The 24,537-nt window shown below is 41.0% G+C and overlaps 1 protein-coding gene across 1 annotated transcript in view; it reads left to right on the top strand.

Annotated features, from left to right (window-relative positions):
• CPA6 (carboxypeptidase A6) overlaps positions 1-24,537 on the top strand; it is a 205,721-nt gene that overhangs the window by 62,531 nt on the left and 118,653 nt on the right. The window contains exon 2 of the mRNA XM_008150360.3: positions 19,663-19,738. Coding sequence (XP_008148582.2) covers positions 19,663-19,738 — 76 coding nt within the window. The remainder of the gene's footprint in view (positions 1-19,662; positions 19,739-24,537) is intronic.

The raw sequence follows: 24,537 nt of genomic DNA, 5'->3' as shown, positions 1-24,537 counted from the left end.
ACATCCTTCTCAGAGTGTGCACTTCCATTGACTGTCGGGAAACTCAGGGTCCTGGAACCCAAACCCAAACAGCCTCACACCCACTTGTAGGGCCCACATGAGCCTTGCAGCCCTGGGCCCAAGTGGTAATAAGGGGCAGGTCTTTGTGTGGGCTGTCTTGGAGCTTGGATACGCACTCTGGGGTATTCATAATGCAGGGGTAGGAGGAGGCAGCACATGGGCATCAGGCTAGGGGGCCACTCTGTGCTGCTGCATTTAGGCACAGTACCCCATGGAGCCCAATAATCCTACATTTGAACCTGGACTTCTAGGCTATTAGAAGATATGCCTGTCAAAGTAAAATGATAAAACATTTTATCATCTTATTTCCTTGGTTTATAACTTTTAATATTTATACATTTGGCATGAGGGCCTCCACTTACACTCTTGACTTCAGCCCTATACAAATGTTAGGGATAGGTCTGGGCTGCCACCTGACCCAAAACCATTGAATTAGATTTTCTCACTTTGGAATGTGGAACTGGGGTTCGTGTCTGCTGGCCTCTTGAACTGACCCCAGTTCCACAGCCCAAGGTGAGAAAACCTGGCCCTTCACAGAAAGCTCCCCCACCTTCTGGTGTCCAAGTGCTCCTCGCCATCTTGCAGACTGAATGCTCTACTCATTATGTGTGTGTGTTTGCTCCCCGACAGAGGTCAAGAATGTTCTTTTTTTTTTTTTTTATCATTGCTCTTTCCTTTTTGCTTAGAAGGGCGTGTGATGTGTGGTACATACTCAACGAATACATTACCAAATACAAGAACGAATTACCAAATATAAGAATGAACTAGTATCCTGAGAAACCCAAAGCACCAATCAGAAAGAATGCACGTACCCCTATGTTCATAGCAGCACGATTTACAATTGCTAAGACCTGGAAAGAGCCCAAGTGCCCATCAGTAGATGAGTGGATTAAAAAGCTGTGGTACATTTACACAATGGAATACTATGCAGCAGTAAAAAAGGATCTCTTACCCTTTGAGACAGCATGGAGGGACCTGGATAATATTATGCTTAGTGAAATAAGCCAGTCAGAGAAAGACAAGTATCACATGATCTCACTCATGTGTAGAATCTAATTAACAAAATAAACGAATGAACAAAATAGATCCAGAGACAATAGAAGCATGGAACAGACTGAGGAATCTCAGAGGGAAGGCAGGGATGGGTGGTGGGTGGGTGGGAAGTGATCAACCAATGAACTTGTATGCATAGATGCATAACCCATGGACACAGACAATAGGGTGGTGAAGGTCTGGGGTGGGGGACAGGGGTGGACTAGACGGAGTCAATGGGAGGAAAAGGGGGACATATACAATACTTTTCAACAATATTTTTTTTAAAAGAATGAACTAACATTTACTTCCCAAAATGATTCGAAATAATATAGTTTTACTAAAAGCTCTCTCCCTTTAGACTGGAGTTGTAACTGGAAGCTGTTACAGTAATCCAGATTACTGCAATAAAACTAATACCAAAGTCACTAAACTCTCAAGTGAACCATGACAAACCTCTTTCCAGAAAACCCACACCCTTTGGGAAATTAGTGGAATCAGTCACCCTATCGACTACATCTACTCAGTGATATGCATACCAAAGGCAGCTTGGCATGCTCCTTTGTGAATAAGATCAGGAGAAGGTGGAAAGCTTTACCTCATTACAGTGCATTAAAACTGCAATGTTTAACACCTACTAGATGCCAAACGCTAGGTGGGTAAGGTCCTTTAAACCTCACTGTTCTGTTAGTAGATACGATATTCTTCAGAGAAATCTGAGGCTCAGAAGTGATCTTCCTAAATGTACGCTGCCATGTGATTCAAACTTAGGTTTTCTGAATCCACCGTCTTTCCATTATGCGGCACTGCTTCCGTAAGTAATGAAATCAGACCGCTTGGGCTTTGTTACTGACCCTGAACTGGGTTTGAAATGATCAAGCCTCTATAGCTGCTTCCTACCTGGATTATAAAACACTGACACAGTGATAAAGCTTTTCCACAGTTGAGGGAAATGATATTTCAAAGGTTGCCATCTTTTCCAATTCATTGTTTGAAAGTCAGCTTGGCTTATCGCTGGGGAAAATCTCGAAGCAATCATAGAAATGCAATGAAAAGAAGGCAGTGTGTCATAAAATGGGCTTTGTATCTTGATAACAACATGTGATCTATTTATTACTTATGATGAATGTGAAAATAACTTGTTTTGGTGGAATTCATGAATAAGGCCGTTTGGGTAATTGAAGTCTTGCTTCTAGCTTTCAGCTGCTTGAATACCTTGTTGAAATGTGGAGGAGGACCTCAGGGCAGTTTTGCAAACATAATGAGGTTTGCAGTTTATTAAAGTGTGGATGTGACGTTCTCCGATGTGTAATGTATTTTCAATAATAATCCAAGTGCCAGGAGACTCTGAAAGAGTTTGGGAAGAAAGTGATAATATTGTATTACTGTGCATCCTTAGGTCGTGCTCAATTACACATATATTGCATTGTTTTGTCTCTTAATTAGCAATTTCTGGAGTTTGAGTGATGACTGGCAGCCATAATTTAATCAGGGAAATCTCAGCATCCCCTGATAATTTTTATAATCTGAATTTGAACACTGTTATGTATCCGCTTCCATTCGGAAGGGGGGGATCTGGCCCATCACAGAGCAAAAGGAAAGCCTGGGTGTCTGAACCGTAAAGGTGAGGGGGTGAAGGGGTGCGGGGTGCAAAAAAAGCCTGGAGAAGAAGGCAGAGGCCAACTGGGATAGGGTTTTGCAAGCCATGCTAAGCATTTGATCTTTCACGAATGGCAAGACAGTGAAGAGTTTTAAGTAACGGGGCACAGAATGCCACTGGCATTTTTTTTAAAATCTGTTTGCCTGTTTTGTGAATAGATCGAAGGGGAACAAGAAGGTAACAGAGAAACCAGTTAGGAGGCTGAGAGCGAAGGAGATAGCGTGACGGAGGAGCAGTGGAGATGAAGTGAGAAGATTCGGGATCTGTGTTATAAACAGTACGTATTTCTGGAGACAGCAGAGGGGCTTGAGGAGAAAGTGGAGGAGGGGGCCCACGTGGAGGGCTGCAGAACCAGCTGAGCCATGAGAGCTTGCATAGAGGGGGACAGAGGACAGGACGGAGACAAGGCAGGGAGTATGGAAGAGCTGGTTAGCTAGCCTGAGCATTACTAATATTCTTTAAAAAAAAAAACACAAAACACTTTAGACCCTCCAAGGTTTAAAGAAATTTTGATCCAACAAATACTTGTTGAAGGCCTACCAGGAACTGAGAGCAGGGCTGGCTGTCAGAGACACCAGTGAACGCTGCACGTCGGATGTTGGGCCAGCCTACCTTCAGCAAGGAAGACGGGTGGAAGAGTCTGTCTTTTCTGTTCACGTATAAAGCCAACTCTTCTGATTATTTCTCACCCTTTAGAGAAAGTAAGGATGAATATTTTTAAAAGTGCTAGATATGTTATGCACGTGTTGTTTGTTTATTTGGTTGGTTGGGTTTTTGTTTTTGTTTTTTGTCCTATATAACAATTGTCTGGTTATACTGATTCTCCAGCAACATGGAATTATATGCACATAGTTTTATTACCACTGTGACTTCCTAGCATTATCTTTAAAGTTACCTTTTTATTTTATTTCACTTATTCATGTTTTATTGTTGACACTACGACAGATGTCCTCCATTCCCCTCCCCCTTTGCCCACCTCCACCCAGACCATCATCACTCTGTTGTCTGTGTCCAAGTGTGATATATTATTTCACTTATTCTTTATGGAGGGGAATGAAAGAAGGAGCCTGCTCTCTTGGCCTCTCTAGATGAGTCTGGTTAAAGGTTTATTGAATTTATTTATCTTTTCAAAGAACCAGCTCTTGGCTGGCCTCTCTAGATCACTAATCCTTCCCCTCTTGGCATCTTCCTCAGCCTCTTTCAAATTTGCAGTCCTGCTCTTCCTAGTCTGAGTCTGAGCAAAATAAATCAAATGATAAGAAGTGGGGAGAGGGGTGGTGGGTATAGAGGTGGGGTAGTAGTCTTCATTTTGGGGGGATTTTTGAGAGGAAAGGAGGAAATGGCATCATATTACCTCAGTTTCCCCAACTCGATCTTTGAGGCTAAACTACTTGGGAATAGTCACATTGATCCAGAGGTCTAGGTGCAGGGATGTGTCCATTTGGCTCTGGCTCTCTGTTCTGGACCATTGAGGAACACCACCAAGCTCATAAAGATCATCCTTAAAAAGCCAAGGGCTGTAGGCCCAGACAGAACCTCATTTTTGTGTGGCATCTGACTACTTTATAAAGAGCCTTCATTTCTGTTCCCATTCAGTCTTCCCCTGGCTGTGCCATGTGGGTGAGGTTTCACCATCTCACAGATGATCAGACAGCAGGAAGGTTAAGTGACAGAGCCAAATCTTGAAACACATTTCAATGACCTGATGGCATCCCTGGTGTCTCTGACACCTGGTGATATCACGTCACCAGGTGTCCTCTGAGTTCTTGGTCATGATATGTGCATGATAAGCATTAAATTATAAATGACCTAGATTCAGGGCTAATCAATCATTGCTGTACTGATCCACGTTTCCCAACCCCTGGCCTTTGCGGGAATATTCAAAGGGAGAAGAATGGGTTACTGGCCAGAGAAATGTCTCAAACAGAAACTACTTCTAGCCACCAACGTTTAGGGGTATGGGTTTCATGGGGAAATAAAATGGTGTCTGAAGTCAGGAGTGGGAGGAAAAGTTAGCTTTGCCTCTGGTTGACCTGGTCCAGGAAGGAACATCTCAGCTAGCCTTTCTCCAGTCTTCTTTTCTCATCCAACCCTGTTTATAGTCTGAGCAAAGGAGGCACAAATAAATGACAATATGCCCTGGCCTATGTGGCTCATTTGGTTGGGTGTTGTCCCATGCGCTGAAAGGTCGCTGGTTTGATTCCCATCAGGGCACATGCCCAGGTTGCAGGCTTGATCCCCAGCAGGGGGTGTGCAGGAGAAAGCCTAGAAATGTTCCACTCTCACATTGATGTTTCTCCCTCTCCCTTCTCTCTCTAAAAAATCTAATTTTAAAAATATTTTTAAAAATAAACAAGAGTAAGCATAATAATTCCTCCAACTGCCCTTGTTCCCTTCTCTGCTTCTACAGAGATTAGGAGGGAGATTCCAATGTGTACTAAAACCCATAAACCTCATGATAATATCAGTGTCAAGTGTTTTATGTTCAGGAAGACAATGGATAAGAAATAACCTCGGGGAAAATGGATCCAGGGATAAAGTAAGGGAAAGATTCTGTTACAAAGAGGCTTTATTTACTTAAAAAAAAATCCTTTTCAGCTACTCCTCCCATTTTTGCCACCATGAGCTCCTCAGCACTGTCTCTTCACCTTTCAGTTCACACAATGGTGGCCATTTAAAGTCAGGATTGCAGAGATTAAACATTCCTTTTCAGCGATGCCATTACAGAGAGTCCCAGGGGGACTTCCCTGTCATTTCCAGCAGAGCTCATGGAGCTCATCCTCTGTTCTTTCAGGAAGTAGGAAAAGCATCGGAGCCAGACTATCTGATCTCCCGCAAGATTAGATGGAGGGGAGGTTCGCTTTCTTTTCTTCAGAGATCTTGATTGATGCAGAACAGAGGCTTTCCAGCAGAATAAAATGTTATTTTTAAGCAGTTTAGAGGAAGGACTTTAAATGGTTTTTCATGGCCAAATGTAATGGGGTTTTAGAGTTCATCTCAAGAGGGACATATATCCTTACGTCTTTCCATCAAAATCTGTTTCTCCTGATTCCTAACAGTTACGTATTTCATAGTAGGTATTATCTTTCTTTAACTCATTAGAGAAAGTGAAATCACAGAAACCATGATAATGGTGAAGTCAGATCCCTGTTATCAGAAATTTAACTGTATTCCACTTGGATGATAACAGCCAAAAACTAGTATATAATCCCTCCACGCCTCGCCCCTCTCCTCCCTCCAGTGTCTTATTTTATACAGTAGAAGCACCAGGCTCTGCTTTTCAGAATGATCAGATTATGTCACGCTGCAATGAGAATTCCTGTTACAACAAGACCCCTAGGGCACATCAAAGGACTGCACAGTTGAAACACTTCAGATGATTTTAGGAGTTTGAGAGATTACATGATCACTCTCTACATTGTGCGACTTTATGATAATCAAGGAATACTTGTATATTACCTAATTTGATCTTACTGAGGGTGCTATAATAAAGGGGCAGTATTATCCATGTCTTACAAGAAAGATCACAAAAGTGAAATCATTTGCCTCGGGTTTCACAGCCAGTAATAGAAAAGCCAGTACTAAGAACCAAAGTGCAAAAAAACCCCACAGAAACTTAGATGGATCTGGCTGCCTATTGTGTAAGCCCTTGAGGCCTGGGGGTAATATGGAAAAGGAAGAGGGCAGTTTTGATGTGTCAAAATAATTCCATGATGCCCAAAGGACTCTGTTTCCACCCTCACTCAGAAAAAGACATTGTCCCAGATTTTATAGACTGGCACCTATCCTGTACAAAACACTCTTCATCCATTGCCCTCAATCCTGATCCAACCCATTTCATGTTATAAGAGGAAGAGTTATTTGGTGTGGGGAGGAGGAAGTCAGGGCTGAGGGCTGAGGGCTGATGCTTGCCCCCAGGAGCCCTGGCCTCCTTCCCCACTGCACACTGCACAAGACATAAAGCTGTCCACATCCCCGAGACCTCCTACCATTCTAAATCTCTTCACAACTTAAACCTGGGTTTCTCCCCAGGATCTGGTACCCATGCATCAAAAAGTCCTACATCCCATAGATTTTATTCCCCCAATGGGAAAAAATGAAGTACCTAGTCAGAAGGCACTAAAAAACACTCAGCCTGAAGAATAAGTATTAAAAAGTAAAGACCTTTATATAATCACAGAGCCATTAAGTGTCAGGCCCATTCCCTTTGGGGAGACAAAAGAAGTAGATTTTAGGTTTTGCTGTTGAACACGGCTGACAACAATTCTTTGGCTCTTCAGCTTCTGTGTGGTAATTTTAGACTGCGAATATTAACATTCTCTCACTGATTGTTCTTAATTAAACTTGCTCCCGAGCCACTGTTAAATGCCAAAAACCTGGATCCTCAGAATATTCTTCTGGAAGGTTTTGGCTTGTAGGAAGGAGCCTGATAAGATTATTCACTCCCACCCCTGCAGGTTGCCACCCCTGTACATTAAAACCTACCAACATACTCATAGCTGGCATCCCACCATCCTGTGTGCCATTTGGGAAAGGTCACTGGACAAGAGCATCGGAAGCAAATTCATGTGGGATCATCTCTTGGTTAAAATGTGTGAATGTCATGTATTTTCCTCCTTGTGAAGCAGTCGGGGATGGTTCGGCATCTCCCCCACCATCACCAGCGGCTCCCAGCTGCTGCAGGAGCGAGTCTTGATGTCATGAACCAGTCGGCACATAGCATTCCTCTGACACTGTGATTAGTTCAAGGGTGGGCTCAGTATCTTACTTGATCCAAATCTAGAGAGGTTTAGGACTTCTTTTCTTTATGTAGTTGGAAAGGAAAGTATGCTGTTCTTTTTGACAAGGTGTTGGATGGACGTGTAAGGCCCGGAACTGCTGCAGCCGTTTCGTGACAGTAAGGGATGCTGGCTTGAGTGAACAGAGCTAAGAGAATTGTAGAGAAACCAGGCTGAAGTTCTGCTGACCCTATGGCTAGACTTTTCATTTCTCAGCAAATAAGTTCCCATTCTGGTTCTGTCCAGTTTGAGGTGGCTTTCTGTTCGTTTGGAAACAAAACCATCCTAACTGGTGTGGTAATTATTAGACGATCATATTTTTTAACCCCTGACAGAAGTGTTACAGGGTCGGTTACATTTACAGAGCCAGACAATCCCACTGCCAAGAAACAAAAGTAAATTCAGTCTTTCTCTCTGGAAAGGAACTCAAAGATCTAAACCACCCAGCCTCATCCATACATTTAATAGAGGAAATAAAGGAGAAAGAAAAGGGGCAGATCTGGGGTTTGGATGGCATAGAAAATAATGAAACGCGGCTCACTCTTCATACTTTATTAATTCTCATTTCCCTGCAACTGGTGCTTTTCCTTCTCAAAGGGCTGTTTACAGACTTACCACTTCCCCTCAAGTCTTTATTGTCACTCAAGGAGTTTTTTGTTAGACTGAGCTTGACCTTCAAGGTGGCTCTTGTTTCCTAGAAATTTTCAGATTCGAAAAAACAAGTCACAGGTGATAATGGCCATATAGTTCTCGTGTCAGCCATTGCTTCCACACATAATAAACAATTTTAGACAAATTCCTGATAAAGCGTCCTCCTGAGTCTCTAAGCCTTTGACAAAATTCAACCCTAATTCTCACCGCTCTTGTGTGTATACAGATAATCACTGCCTCAGGTTACTGTTTATTCAATCCTTAAAAGATAGAAATAATTTAACATACTACCTTAAAATGTAGCCAATTACTAAAAAAAAAGTCATAATAGGAATAAATGAAATAATGCATGTACAGCACTTAGAAAAAGCTTAATAATAATAATAGCTTGAAAACTATTGGGCATCATTATAATTTATTATTGCGGGGATTAAAATAAATACATCTAATATTATCATTGAAAAAATTCCCTGCAGAATGTTTAGTTTAGACAATTACTGTAAGCCTAATCATTCTTTAAAAAAACCAATTTCATATACACATTGCATTCAGATATTTCCAATATTAGAAATCATTTCCAATGATTTGAAATAAGTTCTAGACATCTTTGTCAACATCCCCCCAAAAAAGTTTAAGCAGAGCAAATATAATAATTTAAAGCTATTAAAGTTTTATGCAGTTCAGTCTCTGCATGAGAAAAAATCAATGCTTGTACTTTCACATTTTCCACCTCTGTTGAGCTATAATTGACGTATAACATTAAGTTTAAGATATACAGTGTTGTGATTCGATGCATGTATATATTATTAATGTTTACCACAATAAGGTTAGTTAGCACATCCTTTGCCTCAGATAATTACCATTTTGTTGTTGTTGTTATGGTGAGAACATTAAAGCTCTACTCTTATAGCAACTTCCAAGTTCACAATGCAGTATTGTTAACCATAGTCACCATCCTGTGCATTAGATTCCCAGAACTCATCTTAAAACTGGAAGTTTGTACCCTTTGACCAACATCTCCCTCTTCTCCCCACCCCTCAGCCCCTGGTAACCAGTATTTTTCTCTGTTTCTAGAAATTTGTTTTTTTAAGATTCCACAAAGAAGTGAGATAATAATGGTATTTGTCCTTTCTTGTCTGACTTATTTCACTTAGCATAATGCCCTCAAGGTCCATCTATGTTGACAGAAATAGCAGGATTTCCTTTTTATGGCTGAATAATATTCCATGTGTGTGCATATGTATGTATATATGTGGGTATATGTATATGTATCTATACTGTATGTATATTTTTACACATACATATACACATAAACACACCACATTTTCTTGATTCGTTCATCCGTCCATGGACACCTTGGTTGCTTCCATGTCTTGGCTCTGGCTAGTGCTGCAGTATATATAGCAGCATGCACTCCCAGTTCTGCCTTCTCTGCTAATTGTACAGACACTAAGCAGCAAGACGTAGTAACCTCCAGAGATGTAAAGACCATTCACATACCACAATATGAGTGTGCTTACAAAAAAAAAAAATTCTCTCCAAACCAAACTAAAACCATCAAAAAAACAAAATCTCCAAAGCAAGGAACACATATGATATGACTGTAAACAGATGCTGGCTTATCTTCCCAGTTTCATTGATTATCCTCCTCTCCCCCCAGTTCTGTATCACAGTCATTTCAATCAACTCTGTTTGCAAAATTCATCTGCATTGGTGTATATAATCATAATTCATGTATTTTAACAGCTGTTAACTCCACTTTTATAGCTCTCCAAAAAGAACTCCACTTTTTGGAGAGCTATAATTCATCATTTTTACTGTTGATGGGATTTTGGCCTGTTTCTAGTTTTGTTTTGTGATTATGGAATAAAGCTACGGTGAATATTCTTGTATGGGTCTCTGATGCATGTGTGCATGCGAGTTTTCAAGAGTTTGATTGTTGGGACATGAGTATGGAAGGTTTATCTTTTACCAGTTAATACACAACTATTTTCTTCCAAAGTACTACTCTACTTTATACTCTATTGAGCAAAGATCTGAGTTTCAATAGCCATTTCTTGATATTATCAAAATTTAATTGAAAAAATTGTGAAATGGTTTTAATGGTAATTGTCACTGTTTTAATTTGCATTTCCATGTTTACAAATTATACTGAGCATATATTCATATTTTTGGTTATTTGTTTCTTGTTTATTGCATTCATATCTTTTGCCCATTTTTCATAAGTAATGCATCTTTTTCATATCGATACTAATTTTCTGATTGATACTTAAATGTCTTCTCTTCACTTGTGGCTTGACTTTTGATTTTCATTATGGTATATTTTTGATGAAAAGGAGTTTCTAATTTTAATATAATTGAATTAATCAACCTTTATGATTTTTGTAGCTTGTTTAATAAATCCTTTCCTGACATCATGAAGATATTTTGTCTCCAGGATCTTTTAAGATTTTTATTTCCACAGTTAAGTTCTTATTCCAACTTGATTTTGACCTAGCTTGAAATGACTTGATTTGATGTGTGTGTGAGAGATAAAAACCCAGGTTAATTTTCTCCCCATATGGATAATCAGTTGTCCCAGTTACATTTATTAGAAGTCCATCCTTTCCCCCCTGATCTGCAATACTACCTCTGTCACTGATCGTTTCTCTATCAGTAAAGATCTGTTTCTAATCTACTTGTCCATTCTCATGTCAGTTCTATACTATCTTAATTACCATAGCTTTATAATAAATCTTGATATTCATTGGGTCAATTTCTGGGATCTCTGTCTGTTCTTCATGGAAGCACTTTCTTGGAGAGTGCTCTCTCACACACAAAAAAATATAATAATCTATAAGAAAATGAAGGAAGCTGAGGATATAGAGGAAGGCTTGGACGGCAGCTACAACAGATTTCATGAGGAAGTGTGAAGCTGGATTGGCACTGCAGGAACATCCCAAATTCAGACCAAGGGCAGCCCTTAGTGCCACAGCATAAACTCAGGTTTGCATGTAGGTTGCCCTTGGGGAGAGGGTCATAATTTTGGGGGAAGCATCTGCCTTCAGCTGCAGACCATTCTTTATTATGGACTCAGCTCTGAGCCATCAGCAGGGTACACTCTGCAGCTGGGAGAATGAAGCTTGTAGATTTTTGGACCACATAGGTAGTTTAAATTTCCTTTCAAGCTCTGCTAGATGACTTGTGGTTTTAATCTCTCCATGATGACTATATTTTCCTTCCTATCCAGGGCCAAATCCAAGACGCAGTTTCCCTACTCTCTCCTTTCATAAGACTTTTTTTATGGTTATGTTTTCACTGAGGTTGTTATTGTTAAGGCTTTCTATGAGGGTCTCTGCTCTGAATCCCCACCTTGCTCAGACTTAGGAATTAGCAAGATGCCCCTCAGCCAGGGTAGCCACCGGCCTCAGTGTTAGCTTACATCAGACTTACTCTGTTGCCACCCTACCCCTGCATATTAAAAAATATATCACATACATACATATTTCAGTATTGCTAAGTGATTTGCACTGGAAGGTGTTTTCAGTATATTTATCACCCCAAATTATGCTGGCAGATAGGTTCCCAGGTGAATTTTATGGACACTCAGATTTCAAAACCACTAAACTAATATGTGCTGATGGCTGTCAGTCCCTGGGGCCCAAATCTTCTTACTTTCAATTATCCAAGTCCTTCCATGTGGTCTTCTCTGATCATCACATCTAAACCATTTTTATACATATACTGGAGGCCCGGTGCACGAAATTCGTGCACGGAGGGGGGTTGTCCCTCAGCCCAGCCTGTACCCTCTCCAATATGGGACCCCTCAAGGGATGTCCGACTGCCCGTTTTCTTCCTGACTAGCAACTTGCTATATAGGTATCTTTCAAATGAATGGTTTGTTCTTCATTTCTTGGATTGAATCCTATTTTTAAATACTACAAGAAAGGACTGAATTGAAGTATCATATAATGATTTCACACAATATATTTCAAGTCCTTGAGACATAGTGAAGAAATTTATCTTACTGTAAGAAATTAATTTAAAGGCAGTGTTACATTTTATTGCTTTTTCCTTCCTGGCTTGTGCTAATGGGAGAAGAGGAAGTTCTCAAACCTTAACAATGGAAGTCAACTTCAGAAATTTAAAGATAGTTGTTTGTTTGGTTGGTTGCAGTTTACAATAAAACAACAACAATAAAAAATAAACCACATACACACAAAAGAAAAAACAATTTCAATTCAACTCTGCAAAAATCTATTGATCATCCATTACATGTGAGATTCCATGGTAGGTGTTCAACCTCTTAAGAAAATTTCTCTTAAGGACATCAGTAAGGCTTAGGAGGACTGCTTTTCTTTTCTCTGCTGTGAAAATAGCTGCAGCAACCAAAGCGGGGAGGGGAGGGAGAGAAGAAAGTCATCACTTCTGTCTAACTTTAACCCAAGAGTGAAGTCTAAATCTTCATGTCCTAAGCAAACTGCCACAGGAAGCTTCTTCATGTTCTGAGTTCTTTATATTGCGACTATAAACCATAACCAAAGAGGGGGGAATCCATTTATCTCTGGAGTGTTCTCTGCCAAGTGGTCTCTTATTTATTGCTTTTTAAGGAAATTTTTCATGTACATCAAAACGCAATCTTTCAACAAAGGAAATGCACTTCTGAGACCCAAGCACTTTATAATATAGAATCGACATGCGAACATTAATTTTTTCTGGATTACCTAATGAGTTTCTTGGTGCTTGGGCGAGAGATTTTTATTTTTTTAAGTGAAAATCCTATTATTAACTCTTTCATGTGATACAAGGCTTTCAGAAAATTCAGCAAATATTTTAAACGGTCCATTTTTCTTGAGAATATGAGATGCATTTAGCTATTGAGCAGCCTAAATCTTCCTTCTGAAAGCACACACAGTTTTTCTATGCACTATCAAAATTAGAGGAGTGTTTTAGAGAAAGGTATTCAAGGAAAGAAAGAAGGCCAGTGTGTATTTTCCCACCTGTGAAGACTTTGATTTAACAGTAAATTTATTTATTCCATTGCTTTTCCTTATCTCATTCCTTAAAAATAGACAAAGCAAAATTACTGTTATTGTGCAGGGCAATTTTGGTTACATGTAGGAGACAACCTGACTCAAACTGATCTACACAATAATGAAATTTTTATATTAACTAACTAAGTCCAGAAGCAGGAAGGAGAGGCTTAAAGGTTGGTTAATTCAACAAAACCACTGAAAACATGTTTTTTTTTTCCTGTCTATTCAGCAGTTATAGAATCTGCCTTACCCTAAAGCTCACTCCTTTCATGATTAATGGCTGCCCAGGTGAGGGTTATACATACAGGATTACACATTTCCTTATTCATGTTTTACAAGAGCATGAATCTTCTTACCCCCAGCCATAGAATAATAATTCTTCCCTTAAATCTGATTGGGCCAATTTATAACATATGTTCATCTCCATATTAACACAATTTACTGGAGATATTTAAGCTCTGGCTAATCAAGATTTATTCCTAACTAGAGGCCCCTCGGGCCTGGCCTGCACCCTCTTGCAATCCAGGACTCCTCAGGGGGATGTCAGAGAGCCGGTTTTGGCTCGATCCCCACAGACCAGACCAAGGAACCCTATCAGTGCACGAATCTGTGCACTGGACCTCTAGTATGCATATAAGATCTTTGGTTAATCTCTTCCTGCCCTCCCCCCTTCTCCCTTCCCTCTGAGATTTATCAGTCTGTTCCATGTTTCCATGCCTGTGGTTTCCGCTCCTGCATTGAGTGTCTGCCCCCTGGTGGTCAGTGCGTCTCATAGCTATCAGCCTGTTGGCTGGTCACTTAGGCTTTTATATATACTAGAGGCCCAGTGCATGATTGAATCATGCACGTGTAGGGTCCCCTACACGCTTTTGCTTTCGATCACAGGGGAGCTGGGTGCCTGTCCGCTGGTGCAGCAGGCCTTTCAGAAGCCTCCGGCGCAGCAGAGGCTTCTGAAAGGCCTGGTGCCTGAGTGGACAGGCACCCAGCTCCCACGTTTTTGCTTTCGATCACAGGGGAGCCGGGTATCTGTCTGCTGGTGCCTGAGCGGACAGGCACCCAGCTCCCATGCTTTTGCTTTCGATCACGGGGGAGCTGGGTGCCTGTCCGCTGGTGCAACAGGCCTTTCAGAAGCCTCCGGCGCGGTGAAGGCTTCTGAAAGGCCTGGTGCCTGAGTGGACAGGCACCCAGCTCCCCGCTTTTGATGGTCCGCGGTGGGATGTGAGCTCGCTGCCCCAGAGGCCCCTTCTGTGTCGCAGCACAGCCATGGTGCAGACGCTGAGCTTGAGCTGCCGCTGGCGAGGCGAGCTCAGTGTCCCGCCGGCCCAATCGGCCACCCCGGCCACCCCGAGTCCCGCCCCCCCGCGCCTCCTGGCCAATCGCGGGCATAGCGAAGGTACGGTCAATTTGCATATTTGTCTATTATTAGGGAGGATAGATGTGGGGATGGAGGGACTATCTGAGCAAATCAGTCCTGTTAAAACTTATGAAGGGGAAATGGATTTGGAGGCGCAGCCAAAAGCAGCCACTACAGCCATCTAATCTGATTCCTTGTGAAGGCCAAGGAATGTAGAAATCCCTTTCTATATCCAGCTAAATTGTGTCTTTAGAAGTATTAAAAAACTGAGCATGTGCAGCTTGTGCCCACAGCAAGAATATCTATGCAGGACTTTCTTTGAAATTATTTTCCCATTTTATTTTATTTATTTATTTATATTTTTATTGATTTCAGAGAGGAAGGGAGGTGGAGAGAGAGATAGAAACATCAATGATGAGAGAGATTCATTGATCAGCTGCCTCCTGCATGCTCCCCCCCCCCCACCCCCAGCTGGGGATCAAGCACGCAACCTGGGCATGTGCCCTTGACAGGAATCAAACCTGGGACTGTTCAGTCCGCAGGCCAGATGCTCTATTCACTGAGCCAAACCAGCTAGGGCTTTCCCATTGTATTTTATGTAAAGTGTCCTATATCCTCAATTGCTATTGTAGGAAATAATGAAACTGTCTAATACGTGTGTTTCTCAGATGCCAAAGTGCTGCCTGAGAAGGGAAGAAATAATAAGTGCCAAATCAGGAAGCTGATCAATAATGAGATTTAAATACCTATGAAAAAGGTCAAGAGACAAAAACACCAGCAGCAACAAAAAAGGTGAACTATATCCCTAATAAAATCATGTTTTATTGCTTCTGATGTTCACAGTGAAACCCACTTGGAGAAGCATCTGCTTTTAGCGCTTTAATTTCTAGAGGATGAGACAAATGGTTTCCTGTAGAGGTAATAACAGTAGCTATTGAGAGACTATTAGGTGGGCATTTCCCAGACTCTATCATTGGGAATATGATGGTAAACTCACCACGGGAAGGAACTGCTATATCCCTACCACCTGCCACCATGCCTGGCACTTAACGTGACCTTAATAAATGTGGCCGAACGGAATAATTTTCACCAAAACCTTAAGCAACAATGTATTAGGGTCCCCCCCCCCCCCATTGTAAGGTTTATGAATCATTGGCTCTAAATAGTTCAGCAATTTAGCCCAGGGCACACAGCAAGTGGTGGAACCTAGATTAGAATCCAGCCTTGGTCTATTTCTTCCCTAAGTGAAAAAAAAGAAAAAAATGGATCAGGGAAGATAAATCCAGTCATTCAAAGATATGAATGAAAAACTGAAGTATCTGAAGTTTGAGTGGTCTTAGTAATAGTGCATTTGTTAAGTTTGAAAGGCATGCATGAGATGAGAGCTATTGATGCTAAGAAACATGAGGAAGACTGGGGACTGTTTCCAAACCAGGGCAATGTGTCAAACACCTACATTCCGTGCTCGAGAATTTTGCCGTTATAGTAACTTGGCTATTACCTGTATCTGTGGCCACTGCTCCTGATAATGCAAACTCACTGTTTTGTGTGTTTTGTTTTGGTTTTGGTTTTGGTTTTGGTTTTATGTCTCAAGTGCAAAGTCCCAAAGGCAGGATCTGACTAGGTCAGCTGTCAGTCATCGTCCAGTGGAATGAGCCCAACTGGGAAGGATTCAGCTGTCATCCCACCTTAAGGTCCATTGACTGCCTTTAAGTCAGGTGTCAACTTAGCTGTGGTCCCAAGAGTGTGTGCATGTGTGCATGCAGAGGGAAAGTCTAGAGGGAATCACAAGGAACTATTATCGAGGCTCTGAGGGGAGGATGGAAGGTCAAGGTTGGAAGAGAACCGGGAGGGGAACTTTATTATTTCATATCCTCTGTAATGTTTTGGTTTTTACAAGCCTGGGTTCATAAACTAGAGAAATTTAGAGTTAAATCATGGGATCAACTGTGAAAGGTCTTGCCGGGAGCCAGAACAAAACTCTGGAACTTCGCATCCATGTCTTTCAACAGGAGGCTGAGGAGGACTCCCTCGTTGCCCATAAAACAGAGATGTTCTTGCATAGGTGTCCCGGGGAACATGGCAGTCATCAAACTCAAACAGCATAAAAAGAAAAGGAGAGTGGGGCTCATCCCTCCGACCAGGGCACTGAGGCTCAGACAGACTGTAAAACGTTGGAGATGGTGTTCTCTTGCCAAATTCTTTTTCTCTGGATGCATACATTCTTATTACACACTTTTTAAATCGATTTCATTTACTTAAGATGATCTCATCCGTGTGGTTGCTGCTGTACATAACAATAATCTAACATGAAACGAAACTTGATGTTAGCATTATAGCAATTCGATCTCCTCTGTCCTGTAAGGCAAGGGGACAAAATCTAAGTATATAATGAATAAATACATATACATAATTACCTGGAGGTTACTTATACTGCCTCTCTACTACATCCTTAAACTGTAATTAAAAACACCTGTTCTGTTTTTCCTCTTGACAACTTTATATTGGCTGGGTTAGAAATATCTAGTTTACAAACACATGTACAAATGAGCAGCTGGTCTCTAACCCCAATCACATTCAAACCTTTGGTTTCCTCATCTTAATCCCAAAGGGTAGTTAAGGGGTTTTAAATTGATGTTGCCACCTAGTGGACGAAAACTGGTAAAATTAGAAAGCCTCTCAGTTCACCTTTGATACTCTCTCACAGCTGGGTTTTCTAAGTTCCAGTCGCTATTTCACTACCTGAAACCCATTTGTAGTACTGAATTATCATTCACTTTCAAAATGGCTAGCTATCAGATCTTGAGAGAGTAAGCTTTCCCTTTGGTGAGACAAATGGGGCAGTTGGGGGTCATTGGGTTTAATATGCTGAATAAAGAGCTTTTGTTGGTTTTTGGTTACTGGTTAGTCTACCCCTATAATTTATTGGCTTGTAAAAAAGTAAGACATTTTATGGATTTTCCTAAATAGCTTTCCTTATACTCTGTTCTTTGATAAGTAATCAAACAGTAATAAACACATTTCTCAAGTTGCACCTGAGAATTTCTACAAGCTGAGATGAAGTGATTTTTTTTTTTAATTGAATGATAAAGCTGGGTTTCAGCAATCACTTTCAGGGTTAAGTTTTTTCTTTTTAATCTTCCCACGGTTGTAAAACGGCTACAGATTGCTTTCTTTGCATTCTTGCGGAGCTGACAGGGCCCAATGCAGGTGTTTCCAGCAGGATGTCAAGTGATCCATCCTTCAAAAACAACCATATCACCCAGCAAAGGTGTCTTTCTCAGCCAATAATCATATTGGGTCAGGTAGGAGAGGCCAGGATCTGATGAAGCCAGGGCAAGCAAAGGTCAACGCATTGTGTACCAGAAAAGATGTAATAACATTTCAATTCTAAAGGTCAGATTTGGAGTTGTATTACAGTGACTTGATGAATTTTTCTTAACTTCTACTTTCTTGTATTCTTTTCAGAAAAAGATATTAAAAGGTTTTTTTCTGTGACTTTGAGGAAACAAAAGCTACAAAGCCAGATTAGGGGATTGGTGCCTAACCATAATAAATTATCATGAGCAAGCCGAGGACCTTTTAATTCATAGGCCTAACGAAGGTATAACAGGATCATTTGAAATAACAAAGCTAAAATGGTTAGAAATGAACACACAGCCCTAAAGAACCATCATTCAGCCCTGGTGGGTTGGAGCATCATCTGTGCTCCAAGGGTAGTGGGTTCTATTTCTGGTCAGGGCACATACCCAGGTTGCAGATTTGTTCCCTGATTGAAGTTCATATGAGAAGCAACCAATCGATGTTTCTCTCTCTCTCTCTCTCATATCAATAAAATGAATAAGTTATAATTAAAAAAAAAGAATCATCGTCCAGCAAATCTGGAAGGTCCCTAATGCCCTCCCTATTAATCTTATCTCATCTTGGAAACTGTTATTCATCTAAGTAAAACCATGAAAAGCATGCAAATTTCATCCTGATTCTGACACGCCTGTCAGGCTGGAAATGGAAGTTGTGGGTGAACTGCCAGAGTTTTTGTTTTGTGCTTTATATATATGGTCTTCATGATGTTCTACTTTATCTTCAGTCATTATAAAATGCCAATGGGGGGGTATGAAAAATATTCCTTCCTGTGTACTTTATTTAGTTTTACCTACTAGTAGCTCTGGCTGCCAAGAATTCTCAATGATCGCCTTTGTGCCAAATCCATTAATAAATATTTAATGTGTCTGTGCAAAACATGCTGACAGTTGAGATTTTAATACAATAGAGTTGCGCTTCCCAACCTGTCCTCGTCATAACATAAACAAAATGATAATACCTGTCTGGCACACCTGAGGGACAGGTCACCACCACAAACAACTCCCTGACAAATAGGTGACCCCTCCAGTCTTCGTCAATTTACAGGAAGACTCTTGGAGAGTGTCCAAATATAATTTCAACTGTGTTATCGTTTTAATGGCTGTAAAAATTGATTTAAAATTGTTTCCACTTTAACAACTTTATGGTCATCAGTGTCGCATGGAACACATGTAAACAATTTGGTGGCCCTCCAGTTGGGTCCCACAGACCAGTCGGGAAGCTCTGTGCTAGAGAGTTAAGATGCCCCATAGAGATGGGCTTATCTTTACTGTTCTCAGTGTGGGAAGAATCCACACCAGGAATGGTCATAGTGTATGGATTCCATATCCTCTCATTGAAAGGCACATTCCTTTTCAGCATTAAGTTTTATTTAAAAAGTGTTTTTGCTTCCATCATTAAGCATTTTCTTTCTTGGTGTCTGTTCTGGGGTATCCAGGAGAGTTCTTGTCCGTATTGCCACTCTGCCTGTGTTTTGGCCTTTCTCTGCTTAAGTGTGAGTTTGTAATCTTCAAAAGCTGATGAAAAAAACAAATGGTTTTAAGACAGACCGAAAAAGACCAAGCAATCAGAGAGTAACAAGAACTGGATAAAATACCTGTTGTCAAGCCCAAAGTTTTGCTGTTTTCCTCCTTAAAGGCAGAGGCAGTTTTTGTGTTGTTGTTGTTGTTGTTTTTAAGTAAAAAGAAAGATAGAGATCATTAAGTCTTTATTTTTAAAAGGTAACTATCACCATTTTCCCCTTTCTTACAGTGATAAGGTGATAAGACTTATCCCCAATACAGAAGAGGAAGCATATGCATTGAAGAAAATATGCCACCAGCTTAAGGTAAGAGAGTGTCCACTCACTTGTCCTTGTGCTTGCAATGTATTTACAGGGTTTTGCTGACTGGAGTTGAGTAGTTGGAATTAATTACCCATGGGAATAAAATTCTAAGAGAACTTGAAAGAGCTTTTAAAGGGTAGTTAAGGTTATTAAAATATTAATATATATCTGACCCATTATCTATTTACTAGTTCATTTACTTATTTTCCATCTCCCTTAGCAGGAAGTAAGCTTCATGAGAGAGCTTGTCTATGTCTCTTCATCGCTATATTCTCTGTCAGTTTCTGGAATATCCTAGAAGCTCAGTAAATGTCTTGTTGTTTAATGCATGAGTGAAGTTTATACTTTTCCAGAACTACACTTTTCCCTCTTGAAATCTCCCTGCTGATCATTAGAACTTCAGGCAGAAGTGAGATGAAGAAAATAAAAGCTAGAAATTGAAGTTAATTAATTTTGCTATGTTTCAGTGGATTTGATAAGAGAATTCTGTTGGCAAAAGTTGAAGGGCTCTGATTATTCAATCTTTGATGGATTTTATGGATTTTAAAGTTAGCAAGTTTCTCAGTCCCTATTACGGCATGTAATTGAGTGTTAGCTTTTGCTAAATACTTATGATGAGAAGTGTGGTGATGGGCTCTTTTCCATGCCTACCTTGCAAGAGAAGTGAGCCCATAAAACGTGGTGGTTTGGGCTCATTTTCATGGAGAGCAAAGCAGATTACAAAGGAAGCCTTATTAATATCTTCAATATGGAATAGAAAAACCTGTGTCCTATATGACTGGAGTATAATCCTACCTGGATTGTACCTGGAGAAGGTGTTAGGGGATGAGGAGTAAAGGAGGAGTGATAGACTCAGGGGCTTCTGGAAACATCTGTAATTATCAAACTTTCAGTCTTCTATTTTTGGTTTGATTTTTTTCTCTTTGACATCTTCCCTTTACATGTTGAATTTATTTGCAAATGAAGTTTTAAACTTCTATTTTATTGATTTTCTTTCTTCCTCTTCCAATCCAGCCCCTATCCATGAAATGTTCAGTTTAAGGTTGGTGTCTCATCATAAGGAGGTAGGATGCAGGAGCTTATCCTCAAATTGTTATGGTTTTATCCAATTCCAGAGACACTGTGTTTGCTGGGCCTCTCCCAAACCATTGTAGCCTTTTCAACAGCAATATCTGAACACTATCGAAACAATCTACCAGAGTCTCAAACGTTGTAAAGAAGCAAAGCCAGTTTCAACTAGAAGTTTCCATTTCCATTGCAGTTGTGTTTTGAATACAACACTGGAAAAATTAAATAGCCACTTTATACCTTGGGGTCTAGTATTTCAGGCAACAAATATTGGGAAAAAATCATTAGGATTTTCCCCCAATTTACATGGTAGGCCTTACAAAGCTATGAAAATAAAATTGCATCATCATATATGTGATCACTTACCATTATCAAAAACAATAACGTTGCATCAATGAGGACTGTGAGGGTTACTTATAAACTCTTGTAAATCACAGTAAATGGAACTAAAAGATGTTGAATAAAGCTAGGACTGTGGACACTGATAACACATTTATATTGGACCCCTTTTATGAACACACTTAAAAAACATTCCTGCATATTGTATTCATTTGGTTCTGAAGGAAAGGTAATAAACAGGGGTCGGGGAGGAAATGGCTTGGTTGTGGAGGAGCTTAGATGACACTGAGGGGAGGAAAGGGGGCTAGTGAGGAAGAGGGGAGTGTAGTGAAGGGAGAAAAGGAGTAGATGTTAGAATGTCAGTGATATTCCAGGGATTCCACCCCACGGAGAGTTACATCTGGAGTTACACCCAGTCCCTCTTAGCCACTATGTGCCCTCACAGTGCCAACTGCTTCCTGTAGATTGCCTCATTTTAACAACTCTATGATGTGGGTACCATTATTATTGCTATTTTACACATGAAGAAACTGGGAGAGACAGAAGTTAAGTAACTTGCCCCAGGTCACAGTGTGGAATCAGAACACACATATCTAGACAGGGCCAAGCCCTCTAGAACCCAGGCGAGGCCACCTCTTGCCTCTAGTCTATTTACTCTGATCATCTGCACAATGGAAGGGTGAAAGCCAAGTTTGCTGGGCAGTGGAGCTTAGACTCAGTGTGATCATTATCATGTGTTCATTTACTTTATTCCTGAGTCACCTACACCACCCCCAGCACCCCCAGCTTCAGTAATTTGCAGGAAAACTCTCACAACTTAGCCTATAGTCCTATTTGCAGCTATGCCTTATTATGACAAAGGGATACAAAGCAGAATCAGCAAAGAGAAGAGGCACAAGGGTGGAAGCCCAGGACAAACCAGGCTCAAGCTTCCAAGACATTATCTCTTAGTAGAGTCACACGGGATGTTCGTAATTGCCCCAACAATGAGTTGTGATCACACATGTGAAATGTTGTCTGCCAGGGAAGCTCATTAGAGACCTAGGGCCCAGGGTTTTCGCTGGGGTCTCGCCATGTAGCCCCCTCTGCCCAGCACATACCAAAATTCCAGACTCTCAGCGAGAAAGCAGGTGTTCAGCATGAACCATGTTGTTTGCACACACAGTCCAGGCACTGTTAGCCACTCTTCCCAGTTAGGGTGGTGGGAACCCTCCCAAGATCTAGGTTCCCGGATGCCAGATAAGAGCCCACCTTGCAAGCAGGCCTTTCTGAGGATAGCGGTTTCCTGCCTGTTCTATCAACTCTTCTCTGCACATTTCTTCTGTTCCTTAAAGAAATAGTTTTATTGGGCTGAAGTTTGAAGTGTTGCACTTAAATAAGTTTCTATTTAAAAGCATCATGTTAACTTGCTGGCGTTTTATGTACATGATTTCATCGAGTGATTCACTCACACTAAGCGCAGGCATTTTGGCCAGGCAGAGAAAGGGCCTGCAGAGGAGGAAAATATGACTGCCTGTCATCCTATGCCCCATGGAGCTGATGGACAGAATTGGGGCCATTGTTGACAGTTCCTTTGCACATCTGTGCACTGCCTCCCAGGGGAAGGGAGGAGGATTTGCCAGGAAGCCTTTAGTTGCCTTATTTCCCTGAAGCACAGTGTAGTAGACAGAATTCTAAGATGGCCCCAAGATTTCTCCCCACTGGTCTGCACACCCTGTATAATCCCTCCTCTGAGTGTGGGCGGGAACTGTGGGTAGGATGGGGCAGTCATTCCCATGATATATTATGTTATGTGGCAGAAGGGAGATTACCTGGGATAAGCCTGACCTGATCAGGTGAGCCCTTTAAAAGCAGAGAGTTTTCTCCAGCTGTTCACAGAGAAAGAAATCAGAGAAGTGCTCCCCCTGGTCTCAAAGAAGAATCAAACTGGTATGTTGTGAAAAGTCCTTGAGAGCCATAACATCAGAAATACCCATGGGCTCTAGAAGGTGAGAGTCACTCCAGCTGATAGACAGCAAGGAAATGGAGATGTCAGTCCTGCAACCACAAGGAACTATGTTCTGTCTTCACCAGATGCCTCTGAGGTCCAGATTAAATCACAGCCCAGCTGGCCCCTTGAGTTTAGCCCATTGAGACCCTGAAGAAAAAAATCCAGCCAGCTTTGCCTGCACTTCTCACCTACACAACTATAAGATGATAAATGGGTGTTGTTTTACGCTTCTGTGGTTAAGTCTCTCGGCAGCAATAGAAAACTAATACACACAGAAAGGTAACAACCCTGCATCTTGGCCTTCGGTGGCTCTTATTTTAATAGCATACATGAGTGCTTTGAATTCTCTGATTTCCCTGGCTATCACCAAGGAGCTCTGGAAAAGTGAAAAGTGATTAGACTACATGCTTAGGCTGTAAATTCACAGCATCTTCTCTGAAACATGAACAAATGCAAAATGTATGTGCAACATCAAACAGACTCTGAGAAGGTACAGTCAAAGCATAGCTAAATTGATGTGGAAACTGTTACAAAGCTGGTTCCTTTCCTAATTAAATTGTATGGTTTTGCTGAAGAATTAAAACAAAGTTAAACAGAAAACCATGCCCCCGAGAACTAGATTGAGAAAGCACCAGTCAATTAAATTGTTGATGAAGAGCATAGCCATGATTTAAATAAAGTTGTGATGGAAGGGGGACAGTTTGCAGGTGAATACAATTAGAGACGGAGCACCATGTTTCTGCCCACATCTCTTCACAAATTCTTTGTGCTCTGAAGGATAGAAATGGCTTTATGTAAGGTCACAGAACAAGTTCCTGTTATAGAATTGACACATCCTTGTTGAAAGAAAAATTAATCGGTTTCCAGTTTTCTCACCAGAGAGCTATATGATAAAAAAAACAAAAAACAAAACAAAACTGGACTGTATCCAAAAGTTTGTCACTTTTTACAAACTAAATCATAGCCTCAAAATATTAGCTGGCTTGTCAGGTATCACTGAGTGAAAGGTGGAGTCATACAAGGCAGGCTTCCCCCTTCTCCTTTGCCGGGATGTGAAATTTGCTGCTGCCTTTCCCAGGTGTACTCTCCCTCCTCAGCGCCGTGCTGTAATTGACTGCTCTCTTCTCTGATCCTCTTTGGTGCACTCCCAAGTCATATACCTGGACCTACAGGAGCTTCAAATACCTGTGGTCCCTAGGAGCAAATAAGCTCAACTATCCAACTGGACAATTTAATTGACGAGGAGGAAGAAGATAGTGAGAGAACTCGTGCTGTGGGAGTTACTTGTCCTCATTTTCTTTAGAAACTGATTGAGCTATCATAGCATCTCTTCATCATGACTGTGGTAGTCAGATTTCTAAGTTGGCCGTCAATATTCTTGGCCCTGGTATATACACACCTTCTC

The sequence above is a fragment of the Eptesicus fuscus genome, chromosome 19, assembly GCF_027574615.1.
Source record: "Eptesicus fuscus isolate TK198812 chromosome 19, DD_ASM_mEF_20220401, whole genome shotgun sequence".
NCBI classification, from domain to species: domain Eukaryota; kingdom Metazoa; phylum Chordata; class Mammalia; order Chiroptera; family Vespertilionidae; genus Eptesicus; species Eptesicus fuscus.
Note: the sequence above shows the minus strand (reverse complement) of the source record. Positions and strands in the feature narration are given on the sequence as shown.